Source organism: Panthera uncia, chromosome X (assembly GCF_023721935.1).
Source record: "Panthera uncia isolate 11264 chromosome X, Puncia_PCG_1.0, whole genome shotgun sequence".
NCBI lineage: Eukaryota > Metazoa > Chordata > Mammalia > Carnivora > Felidae > Panthera > Panthera uncia.
In genome coordinates this window covers 83,429,292-83,442,301 of record NC_064817.1, presented here as the reverse complement: position 1 = coordinate 83,442,301, position 13,010 = coordinate 83,429,292, and the positions used below count along the sequence as shown (strand labels likewise).

General features: G+C 38.7%; 1 protein-coding gene across 3 annotated transcripts in view; it reads left to right on the top strand.

Annotated features, from left to right (window-relative positions):
• Positions 1–2,216: 2,216 nt before the first annotated feature.
• Positions 2,217–13,010, top strand: part of RBM41 (RNA binding motif protein 41) — a 63,541-nt gene continuing 52,747 nt past the window's right edge. Inside the window, exons 1-4 of one of the 3 annotated variants that reach the window (XM_049644727.1) lie at positions 2,217–2,262; positions 5,458–5,574; positions 6,149–6,341; positions 6,637–6,841. In XM_049644727.1, the coding sequence (XP_049500684.1) occupies positions 2,255–2,262; positions 5,458–5,574; positions 6,149–6,341; positions 6,637–6,841 (523 nt within the window). In that variant the 5' untranslated portion in view covers positions 2,217–2,254. Of the gene's footprint in view, positions 2,576–5,457; positions 5,575–6,148; positions 6,342–6,636; positions 6,842–13,010 lie in introns of all 3 variants that reach the window. The other 2 variants (XM_049644726.1, XM_049644725.1) reach the window with 2 other exon arrangements.

The window sequence follows — 13,010 nt, the reverse complement described above, 5'->3', positions numbered from 1 at the left end:
CTGCATTCATTCACCTGTGTACTTCAAGGGCACAGTCATTTCCACATAACAGGTTTTGGATAGCTCAAATACTTGCCATGACATTTTCAATCTGTAAGAAGTTCTTAGGATAGGAAGTACAATGTCTTCCAGTAGCTGCTCTTCGGTCTTACCTTTTAACTTGAGCCTTGAGCATGGCAGTATAGACAGTTTGAATAAGTCCTGCTGGATAACAGAATATTTGCTCATAGATGACCACCTATCAAGTGACTTTAAAACCATACTTTTATATAGCACTTTACATCACCATTTTCAGAGGTAATATCCCAATTTTACAGATGAGAAAACTGGCCTAGACCAGTTAAAGAAACTTACTGAAACTCACATAGTCTTGTAACTTGCCAAAGCAAAAATTCAAGTTCAGACTGCCTACTATGTTATATTGTTGATAACTGTGGGAACTGAGAAATCCAAACAGTATGACCCCCAAACCCATGATCTTTTTCTTTTTTGGTTCTGTGGTATAAGAAGGGTTCCCTTTAATAATAAAAATATTACTGACAGGCAATATAATCATGTGGTTCAAAATTCAAAGGGTACAAAAAGTGAAGGGTTTTTTCCCCCACTCTTGTCCCTAACCATCCAGCTCCCCTACCTGGAAACATTCACTTATCACTTGTATATATGTTTTCCCAGAGGTATTTGATTCATTCACAAGCAAATGCATACCTATAATCCCCTCTTTTTTTTTTTTACTCAAATGGAAGCATACTATAGATATTGTTCTGCACCTTGCTATTGCACTAGACATATTTTAGATTGCTCACTAGCAGTCCTTAGAGAATGCTGTCATGCTTGGGACTGCTGCATAGTTTTCCACTAAATGGGTTTATTACATTTGTGGGTAATTAAGCTGTTTGCAACATCTTGTTATTAGATATGATGTTGCAGCAAATAATTATATATATACATATGTATTTTATATATACATGTATGAAATTTATACACATACATATATATTTATACATATATAAACATAACACACATACTTGAGGATGCACAGTATTGAGAATACTATTCATAGAGGTTGAATTTCTGCTCTAAAGGGAATGGGCATTTATGGTTTCAATTGTATCCTCATGCTGCCTTCCATACATGTTGTACCAATTTATGTTCTTACCAGCAGTGTAATGAGAGTGCTTATTTTCCCACGATCTCACCAAAAGTAATGTGTTCTGAAACTTTAAAAAAGAAACTATTTTTTAGAACAGTTTTAGATTTACAGAAAAGTTGCATAGTACAGAGTTCTGTATACCGCCACTCAGTTAACCCTTGGTGTTAACATCTTATATAACTGGCATATTTGTCACATGAAACGAATCTTATTAACTAAAGTGCATAGTTTATTCATATTTTTTTTTAGTTTTTACCTAGAGCCCTTTTTCTGTTCCAGAGTGCCATCCAGGATACCACATTACATTTAGTCTTCATGTTTCCTTTGGTTTCTTTGGTTGGCAGATTCTCAGAATTAACCATGTTTTTGATGACCTTGTCAGTTTCAAAGAGTCCAGATCATGTATTTTATAGTCAGTGTACTTTGAAATTTACATCTCACTTATAAGTGAGATTAGACATCTTTATTTTCCAATACTTAGGGACATTTGTATTTCCATTTCTGGGAACTCAGAGCGCATGTTCTTGACCACTGTGTTATACCTCTCTCTTGATTCAACACAATTACCAATAAAACATTCACAGGCCTGAATTCACATAGACTTCAAATTCTCAAGATAGGCAGTACAATGTCTCATAAGCCTCTGTAACAGATAGAGGAGAACCGTTAGTGCAAATTATGTGTCAAACTTGTGTCTGATAACTGGCTACCCTGCAGAGGATGGACTAAGGGGCCCACTGGACACAGAAGGTAGGCCAGATAACAAGTCCTTGAAAGCAAAAGCAGGGTTGATAGGGGCACATTGAAGGAAAAGTAGAGGAGCCAGGATTTGGTGATATTGATTGAGTCAGTCAAGAAGTCAAAGCTTTATGAGCTGGATATTTTGGGTGTTGTCCTTAACCCGTAGGAGAAATATTTGAACTTACAATACACCGGTTATTCAGTAGGTACTCTTGTGTTTCGGTTTCTTTAGCTTTGCGCGACTACAATTCCCAGAGCCCCGCACTCCACCACAATCCCCTTAGAGTCGGCCGCACGGAGTTCTGGGACTTGAAGTCCGCGGCCTGTTCAGCCAAGTTAGAGATAGGGGCCTGTGGAAACATGAAGAGGTAAGGGCTTGTCTGAGAGCAGGCGACAAAGGGAGCTCTCTTCTACCTTTTAACATTGAAAATAGATTTTATGACTTTGTGTTTGGGGTATGTCACGTTCTCGGGATGTGGTTACGTGTGAACTGGAAGACAAAGGAGGAGGGAGGAGGGGAAACGGGCTAGATAGGCCTGCAGGGAGAAGTTCAGGAAGGGCCGCCGTCGCCGCCGCTTCCCGTAGGAATGCCTTGCCCGCACGGGCATCTAGGCCACGGCGCCGGCCCCGGGAGCTGCACGGATGCCGTGGCTTCTTACAGCTTCAGACGGACCCACCCAGGTAAAAAATAAAAATAAAAAAAGGGTGTTGGCCGACTGATGCCCAGCGCCGGAGAAACCCAGGCCGGCTCCTCCCTGTCCCTCCCTACCTCCACCTCATCCTCCGAAAGGGGCTCGGCGTGGGCGCCTTTTTTCTTTTCTTTCTTTCTTTTTTTTTTTTTTTTTCAGTGTTTGTGTACTAAAGAAGACTTCTTTGGGCCTCGAAGGGCATGTAGCGCTTTCAGATCTTAACGTAAGCTACTGATACACTTTGTGTCTAAAAATTTAGACGGAAAGTACAAAACCGGCTCCATGAATCATAGGAAAAGCACCGCTGTAAGCAGCTCCCCCTACTGGTTCTGTAGGGAATGGCATCTTTAACTTGGCTCGTCATTGTTGAAAGCCTGAGCTTCACAATTGTTTGACAGCACACAATGCTTTTTGAAAAAGATCCTCCTTAAATTGGTTTTGGATTCACTGCAAAGTAGAAAGATCACTCGGGAATAGGACGGTTCATTTAAAGTTCTTCTGATATTATGCTCTCCTGTACTGTCAGTTTCTGCATCTTTTAAAAAACCGTTTCTGATTTTCCCTGCCTCAAAATAATTTTTTAAAAATGCTTATTATGATGTATTTCGTATATGAAAAATTATATATATATATATATATATATTCAGTTTAAAGAATAGTAATAGACTGGCACCCACCACAGCCTTTAGAAATAGAACATTAATTAGCAGTATCTTAGAAGTCCCTTCCCTGATTGCTTCTCCTCCCTCTCCTCTCCCTGAGGGGACCACTATCCCGAATTCGGCGTTAATCCTTCCCTTGCTTTTTTAAAAAACTAGGTTAGCCACATATGAATTTATGTGCTACTTTCATCCATTTTTCAACTGTATGTGAATGGACACATATTGTGTGAATATTTCTGTGACTTGCTTTTTTTTTTTTTCACTCTGCGTGATTCATGGGCACTGATGTAGTTAGCTATGGTTTATTCCTTTCAAAGCCACTTTAAACTTAGCAAGAACTTTCAGAATTTTAAATAACAAATACAAATTTAGATACTTAAAAGGAAGTTTTTAAAAAACCTGGGCCTGAGGATATTCTAAAATTTTCTAAAATAGGTCTCAGTCTTTCTAGAGCATGGGAATCTTGCTTATAATTAGGAGAGTGCATCATAACCCGAATAGTAAAGGATTATTATAGGTATTTAATGTTTGCTTTTCTCCTGGAATTAACTCATTTTTGTTTTTGTCACCTGTTGTTGTATACTCCACTGGTGCAGCTATTTCTTCACACTCTTTTTTAAAATTTTTTTTAACATTTTATTTTTGAGAGAGAGAGAGAGACGGAGTGCAAGTGGGGGAGGGGCAGAGAGAGAAAGAGAGAGACACAGACTCCGAAGCAGGCTCCAGGCTCCAAGCTGTCAGCACAGAGCCCTACATGGGGCTCAAACTCATAAACCGCGAGATCATGACCTGAGCCGAAGTCGGACACCTAACCGACTGAGCCACCAAGATGCCCATTTTACTTTTATAATAAGAGTTTTCAGCTATTTAGGGTTGACTAGCTTATATTAGCATTGCCTAGATTTCTACACAGTAGTGCGTAAGCTATAAAATGTTACGACCTCTTTGCATTTGTTTCTATACTCTCTTCTTTGGAGAGTGCCTCCTCTTTCACAGCTCCAGATCCTGCCCACACAGATGACTTGAGATTTCCATCTTCAGCCTCAGACTCTCGTCTATATAATTTTTCCAGCTCTCACTTTCCTGTTAGCCAACCTCACTTATACTGGCACCTCTGAGTCAATATGTCTTTGAAGTATTCCTGATACTTCATGCTGGTGTTTCAGTTGTAATGGGTAGTTTGACTCCACTTGGCTAAGGCAACATGGACTTTCTCATTTCCAAACTGCTTATTGCTTCTTGGATCTTCCTCTTTCCTTTATTGGTACCATGTTCTCTTAAGTTATACAGCTTGAAATTTCAGGGTTATCTTTGACTTCTCCCTTACCCCTACCTTCAAAAGGCTTCACTCCTCTAACTCCCCACTTTTCTGTTCCACTATTACCACTCCAGTGTATACTTTCATCGCCTTATACTTGATAAATTTAAAGAGTTTCCTAACTAGTCCTTCTGGTTTCTTTCCTGTGAATCCACAAGGCATATTGTAACCACATTCATTTTCCTAAACCATCATTTGTATCATGTTACTTAACTGCCTAATTGCTTTCTAATACCTATATAGGAAGGTCCAGGCCCCTTAGTTGGTGTATGTAAGGCCAGTTACAATCTGAGTCTAATTACCCCCTCAAAGATCATCTCCCAGTGCTCATATGTGTGAATGCCAGCTAAATTGAACTTCGTATTATTCCCCCAGAACATATTTCTGTCTCTTCTTACTCATTCTCCCTGATCTTTCCTTCATCATACCCAGTCCTTCAAATGCCAATTTAAGAATTATCTTTCCGGAGTCTTCATTTTGTCACCCTAGCTCCCAAGTATCTCCTCCTATATGAATTCCTACTAATTTGGCATATCCTTCTTTGTGTTGCTCTTCTCTTCTCTCTCTCTCTACCTCCCTCCCTCTCTCCTCCCCACCCCACAACAGGCACATGCACGTAACATGTACACACATGTTTCTCCCTAAATAAATTGCAAGCTTCTTGAGGATGGGGACAATGTCTTGAATATCGTCGACTCCATCAGTACCTAACACAGTGCATTGTGTGTAAGTGGATATTTAGTCAATGTTTGTGGGATGAATGATAAAGGGCATCAAATAGTTAGAAAAGTGTCTTCAAACAAATGGGTTCACTACCAGTAGATAATATAAAGAATATACTTTGAGACTCACTGTTGCTTCTACTTTCTACATATATTCTTATATCTACTCCAGGATAAATAGCTGTGTGAAGAGTGGTGAGCATGTCCTGGAGGAGTTGGAAACAGAAGGCGAGAGGCAGCTGAAAAGCCTCCTTCAGCATCAACTTGATACCTCTGTCTCCATTGAGGAGTAGGTATTGATTTTGCAAACAGGTAGAGTATCATAGACCCTTACCTCCAGGAAGCAGATCCCTCTTAAAGCCTGGATGGAACACTCCTCTCCCTCCCCACTTTCCTTGGCCAACTTCTACTTATTAGGCAACATTTTGCTTCTGTGTCTCTTCCTCTGGGAGGCCTCCCATATCCCACTAAGTCTGGGTTAAGTACTTTCCTCTGTCTTCCTTTAACATACCTAGCACTTATAACCCAATATGATCATTGCCTGTTTACTTGCTTCTCTTCCACTTTTCTTCTACAAAGGCAGAAACCACTTGTGGTTTTTTTACTGTTAAATCCTCAGTACCTAGCCCAGCGATGTATAGTAGGTACTCAATAAATAAAGATTTGATCCAGTCGTTTATTGGTCCTGGGTGTGGGGAATATTGATGGACTTCTATATCATTGCATGGTTGCTTCAACTAGAAATAGGACATGAGAGAGAAATTGCTGATGAGTTTCATTGGGCCTCTTCTAATGGTGAGCCCCATTTCTGAAAACTGTGGTAACTTGAAGATGTTCTTACTTTCATCCTGCTTGTTCTGCAGATGTGTGTCTAAGAAAGAGAGCTTTGCTCCTGGTACTATGTACAAGCCCTTTGGGAAGGAAGCAGCTGGGACCATGACTTTGTCCCAGTTCCAGACACTGCATGAGAAGGACCAGGAAACTGCTTCTCTTCGGGAGCTAGGGCTCAATGAAACAGAAATCTTGATCTGGAAGAGCCACGTTTCAGGTGAAAAGGTGAGTGGGACCTTTTGTTTTTTTTGCTGGAGAATAAAGAGCAAGATCTCTTCCTTTGGCCCTGAAAACCTTTTCATGTTTAGTTCTTACAAAACTGAGCTTTCTGTTGGATTCTTCTTTGGTTTCTGTGCGAGGAACCTTGCTAAAGGGCAGCCCTTCCTTGACTTTTTAGCTCACACGTCTATGAATGATCATTCCGTGTCCTACATTGTCTTCTTTCTTATCTCAGACATTAGACCATCACTTTCAGGGTGTGTCCTCTATGATATATGTCATCGCATTTCTCTGGTTCCAGAAGACAAGACTGAGGGCAACACCTGAAGCAATACAGAACCGTCTTCAAGATATTGAAGAAAGGATCTCGGAGCGTCAGCGCATCCTTTGCCTGCCACAGAGATTTGCCAAGAGCAAACAACTGACCCGGCGTGAAATGGAAATAGAAAACTCTTTATTCCAGGGAGCTGATCGGCACTCCTTCCTCAAGGCTCTTTATTACCAAGGTATGTGATCGCCACTGACTTTGACATGCTGTTTCGCTGAGAGGAAGATTTAACAGCAGGGCATTAAATGTGAAAAGTTAGTGAAAGGAGTAGGGGAGAGAAACTATCACTGTCCTTGAGGAATGCAGAAAGCCCCATGACAGAGACAAATATGTACACAGTCAGTTGTGATACAACATGGAAATTACTGTTACAGAGATGTGAATAAAATGCTACGGGAGCGCAGAACACAGAACATCTCAGTCTAGTTGAGGGGGGAGTCAGGAGTTGACCTTTGTACTAAGTCTTGACAGCTCAACAGTCAACTGTCAGGTAAATAAGGGGCAGGGGGCATGACAGACAGTAGGTGAATAGGAGCAGGTTTGTGGAAGGGCCTGATGCATCTAGGGAACAGTGAAAAGTTCATTGTGGCAGGAGGCATAGGGCACAGCAGGGGATGAGAGAGAGTGATACTGGAAAGGTAGGTGAGGCTAGATTGTGATGGGTCTTTGGTCTGAACTATAAATTAGCACAAAGTCTATAGATAAATGGTGTGTGTCTTAACCAGAGAGTATTAGTTTAACAGATGAGTTTTGCTAGGCACTGTGGCAGGTGCACGGAAGCTTAAGAAATCATTCCTGACTTCTAGTGAGTAAAGTTCTGGTTGGAGCGAGAACCATGTAACGTTTAGTAACAACGCTAGATGCAGTTGTTAGGTGCCATTGGAGTTCATTGGAGAGAAAGGCCTCTGTGCATTGGCATGAATGAAGAAGGCCTCTCAGAGGAGGTAAGATTTAAACATTCCTTTAATACTACCTATTCCTTAGTAAGGAGAAGGAAAGGCATTTTATTTGCAGATGGTGGTGTGGGCACACCAGCATGTCTAAGGCTGTTGTGAGAGACAAGGTTAGAAAGGTAGCTAAATGTTTTAAACTTTATTTGGTTAGTTAGTTATACTGAGTTAGTTATTCAGTTACTTAGTTTGGATATGGTTCCAGGATTTTGAGCCAGGAGTAATGTGATAAAAGCAGTATTTGAAAATGATTAATCTGGTTTCCAATAAACAGGATGAGAGAGAGAAAGAACTGGGAGCAGGGAGAATGATTTAGGAGGTCTTATAGTCATGTAGGCATGAAGATCTAGACTAGGATGATTGCAGTGGTACTGGAAAGAGAGGCAGGTATGGTTATAAGAGACATCACCAAGAAGAACTGGTTAAACTTATTGCCTGAGAGTGAAGGAAGAGGGTCAAAGGAGAGGTCAAAGGTAACCCAGCTGTTTTAGTCTGTGTGCCTTTAACAGCTGGCAAAATTAAGAAAGTCTTTATGAGGAAATTCTGACGGAAGGCTAGGAGTTTGATTTTAAACATGTTGAATTGGTAAGAATGGCAGCATCATGAAATACCCATACTGAGGAAGCCATTGGAAAAGCAGGAGTAAAGCTCAGGGGAGAGGTCAGAGCTGGATGCACAGAATTGGGAATCATGTATGCTTAGGTGGTACATAAAGCCCTGAGAACGAATGAATGCGTTGTTACAGGCAGAGAGAACATAGACATGGAAGAGCAGCGGTGAAGGAAGGAATGAAAGAACACGTGAACAGGCTTTTGTGGAGAGACCTAGCCTACTGATTAAGAACATGGGCTCTGGTGGCAGACCGCTGGAACAATCCTGGCTCCCCCACTTACTAGCTTGTTATAAGATGTTGGGCAAGTTACCGCTCTATGCTTCAGTTTCTTCATCTTGTAAAATGAGAATAGAAGTAGTGTCTATATTATAGGGTTGTTAGGAGGCTTAAGTGAGGTAATAACATGTAAATCACTTAGAGCAGTACCTGGTATTTGGGGTGGGTGGGTGGTGTATGAATCTGTTCTTTTTCTTATCTTTGAAACTCCTTGCTTTAAACCTTCACAGCATACCACAAAAAGACAAGTGCAGACAAGTACATGACCTCAATGAAGAGGAAGATAAAATTAGGCACAAAAGGCAAGTCGAGAGTTTTCTTACAGTGTTAGCTTTAGGAATGTAACATAGGGTCCCAGACTTCTAAATTGAGTGCTTATTTAATTCCATATTCAGTATATGACAATGTTTATAGGAAATGATCCAGAGGGAGCATATTATCCTGATGTAGAATATTAAAGTGAGGAGTTAGTAGAAGTTGTAAAATTTTACATTTAGTGTTGTTGATTTTTTTCTCTATACCTGTAAGTTATTGTATCAGACGTAAAGTGAACTTAATGATTTTTAGATCCTGTTTCACAACTAATTCTGAATATTTTTATTAATCACTAAAGTATAACTATTGATAATGATATGATAGTAATATTTTCTTTTTAAAATGAACTTACAATAAAATTGCCTGGTTTTTTCTTTTTTTTTCTTGGTGTACAATTCTATGAATTGTAAATCATGTAAATCATGTAGATTCATGTCACCACCACCACAATCAAGACGGAAAACAGCTCCATCACCCTAAAAATCCCTCATACCATCCATTGATAGTCACCCCCAACTCCACCCATAATCTCTGGCAATCCCAGATCTGTTCTCCATTACTGTAGTTTTGTCTTTTAAAGAACGTCACATAAACAGAATCGTACAATATGTCATCTTTTGAGAGTGGCTTCTTTCATTTAGTGTAATGCCTCTGAGAGTCATCCAAGTCGTGTGTGTTGATAGCTCATTCATGTTGCTGGATAGCATTCCATTCTATGGGTATTCCAAAGTTTGTTTATTCATCCACCCACTGAAGTACGTTTGGGCTGTTTCCAGTTTATGGTGATGATGAATAATACTGATATGAACATTTTTGTACAGGTTTTTGTGTGAACATAAATTTTTATTTCTCTAAGGTAAATATCTAGGAGTGGGATTACTGGGTCCTATGGTAAGTGTCTGTTTAACTTTATAAGAAACTGCCAAACCATTTTCCAGAGTGGCTGAACCATTTTGCATTCCTACCAGCAATGTACGAGAGTTCCAGTTGCTCCGCATCTTTGTCAACCTTTGGTATCATTGGTATTTATTTTAGTTCTTCCGATAGCTATGAAGTGGTATCTCATTGTAGTTTTAATTTGCATTTCCTTAATGGCTAATGATGTTGAACATCTTTTCATATGCTTATTTGCTACCCTTATATCCTGTTTGCTGAAGTGTCTGTTCAAATCTTTTGCTGTTTTTTAATTGGGTTGTTTCTTTCTGGCTTTTGAGAGCTCTTTATGTATTCCAAATGCAATTCTCCATTGGATATATGATTTACAAAAATTTTATCCCAGTCTGTAGCTTATCTTTTCATTCTCTCGACAGTGTCTTTTGCAGAACAGACTTCTTTTTTCATCATGGTAAAATACACCTAACATAAAATTGACCGTTTCAACCATTTTTTCAGTGTACAATTCTGTGGCATTAAGTATATTCACACTGCTCTGAAACCATCATCACTATCCATCTCCCTGACTTTTTCATCTTCCCAAACTGAAATTCCGTACCCGTTAAACACCATTCCCTTTTATACTCCCCCTTTTTGCCCCTGGCAAACACCATTCCTTCTGTCTCTGTGAATTCGACTACTTTAGGTACCTCAGATACGTGGAATCCTACAATATTTGTCCTGTTTCTGGCTTATTTCACTTAGTATAATGTCTTCTAGGTCATCTGTGTGCCAGAATTTCCTCCCTTCTTAAGGCTGAATAGTATTCCATTGTATGTATTTACCACAGTTTGTTTATCCCTTCATCTGTCAGTAGTAACTTGTGTTGCTTCTACCGTTTGGCTGTTGTGAATAATGCTGCTATGAAACTGGATGTACAAGCGTCTGTTCAAGTCCCTGCTTTCAGATGTTTTGAGCATATACCCAGAAGTGGAATTGCTGGATCATATGGTAATTCTGTATTTCATCTTTTGAGGAACCACCATACTGTTTTCCATAGAGGCTGTATCATTTGACATTCCCACCAGCAGTAAACAAAGATTCCAGTTTTCCCACACCGTTGCCAACACTTCATTTCTTTTTTTCTTTTTTGTAAGAGCTATCCTAATGAGTGTGAAGTGGTATTTCACTGTGGTTTTGATTTGCATTTCCCTAAAGACTGGTGATATGCATCTTTTCGTGTGCTTTTTGGCTATTTATGTATCTTCTTTTGAGAAATGTTTATTTAAGTACTTTGCCCATTATCTAAACTGGTTGTTTATTTATTTATTGTTGAGTTGTGGGATTTTTTTGTATATTCTATATATTGATTCTCTTATCAGATAAATAATTTGCAAGTATTTCCCTTCATGGGTTGCCTTCTCACTCTATTGATTGTGTCCTTTGATGTGCAAAAGTTTATATTTTTGATAGTCTTATTTGTCAGTTTTTTCTTTTGTTACCTATGCTTTTTGGTGTCAAAGCCAATAAATCATTGCCAAATATAGTGTCATAAAGGTTTTTTCCTATGTTATCTTCTGAGCGTTTTATAGTTTTAGCTCTTACATTTGAGTCTTTGGTCTATTTTGAGTTAATTTTTTTGTATGAGTTATAAGGTAAGGATCCAACTTTATTTTTTGCATGTTGCTATCCAGTTTTCCCAATACTACTTGTTGAAAAGATCGTCCTTTACCCATTGAATGTTCTTAGCTCCCTCTCCAGAATTCATTTGACCATAAATACAAAAGTCTGTTCCTAGGCTGTCCATTCTATTCCATTAGTATACATGTCTGTCTTTATGCCAGTGTTACACTGTTTTAATTATTGTAGATTTGTAGTAAGTTTTGAAGTCAGGAAGTGAGACCTCCAACTTTGTTCTTCTTTTCCAAGATTTTCACCGCTTAGGAACCCTTGAGATACCATATGACTATTAGGATGGATATTTCTATTTCTAGAAAAAATGTCATTGGGATTTTGATAGAGATTACACTGAATCTATAGATCACTTTGAGTAGTATTGACAGCTTAACGGTATATTAAGTCTTCAGTCCATGAACATGGGGTATCTTTGCATTATTTGTATCTTTAATTCTTTCAGCAGCATTTTGTAGTTTTTAGTACACAAGTTTTTTGCCTCAGAACAAATGTTTTAAATTTTGATAAAATCCAATTATCCAATTATCAGGTTTTTCTTTCATGTATCATCTTTTTTTTTTTACATGTCTAAGAACTCTTTGTCTAACAACAGATTATGAGTAAGATTTCTTCTTTGTTTTCCTTAAAGAGTTTTAGAGTTGTATATTTTACATTTAGATCTATGATCTTTTTGACTTGATGCTTATATATAAGTGTGGGGTTTAGGTTAAGGTTCACTTTTTGCTTATGAATTTCCAGTTGTTTCAGCACCATACATTGAAGAGAGTATTCTTTCTCCATTTTCTTTCTTTTGCATTTTTGTCAGAAATAAATTGGCCATATGTTTGTGTTAATAATTAACTTCATGACAAATGATAAAAGATTGAAATCTTTCCCCAAGTATCAGGAAGAAGGCAAAGATGTGCACTCTTGCCACTTCTATTCACAGTTAAATGAAATTAGAAATCAATAATACAAGGACATTTAGAAAATGTACAAATATGCAGAAATTAAACAACACTTTACTAAATAACAAATGGGTCAAAAAGAAGTCACAGGGGACATTAGAAATTACTTTGAGGGGCGCCTGGGTGGCGCAGTCGGTTAAGCGTCCGACTTCAGCCAGGTCACGATCTCGCGGTCTGTGAGTTCGAGCCCCGCGTCAGGCTCTGGGCTGATGGCTCGGAGCCTGGAGCCTGTTTCCGATTCTGTGTCTCCCTCTCTCTCTGCCCCTCCCCCGTTCATGCTCTGTCTCTCTCTGTCCCAAAAATAAATAAAAAACGTTGAAAAAAAATTAAAAAAAAAAAAAAAAAAGAAATTACTTTGAGACAAATGAAAATAAAACTTAACATACCAAAACTTATATAATACAGTAAAAGCAGTGTTTGGGAGCATATTTATAGTTATAAATGCCCATATTAATAAAGATGAAAGGTCTTAAATTAATAACCAAAAACTTTCACCTTGAAAACTACAAAAATTAAAAAAAAGAACTACAAAAATTTGTCCAAATCCTTAGAATGTGTAATACCAAGAGTGAACTGTAATGTAAACTATAGACTTTGGGTAATCATGGTGGGTCAATGTAGATTCATTAGTTGTAACATATGTATCACTCTGATGGGGGATATTGTTAATGGGATAGG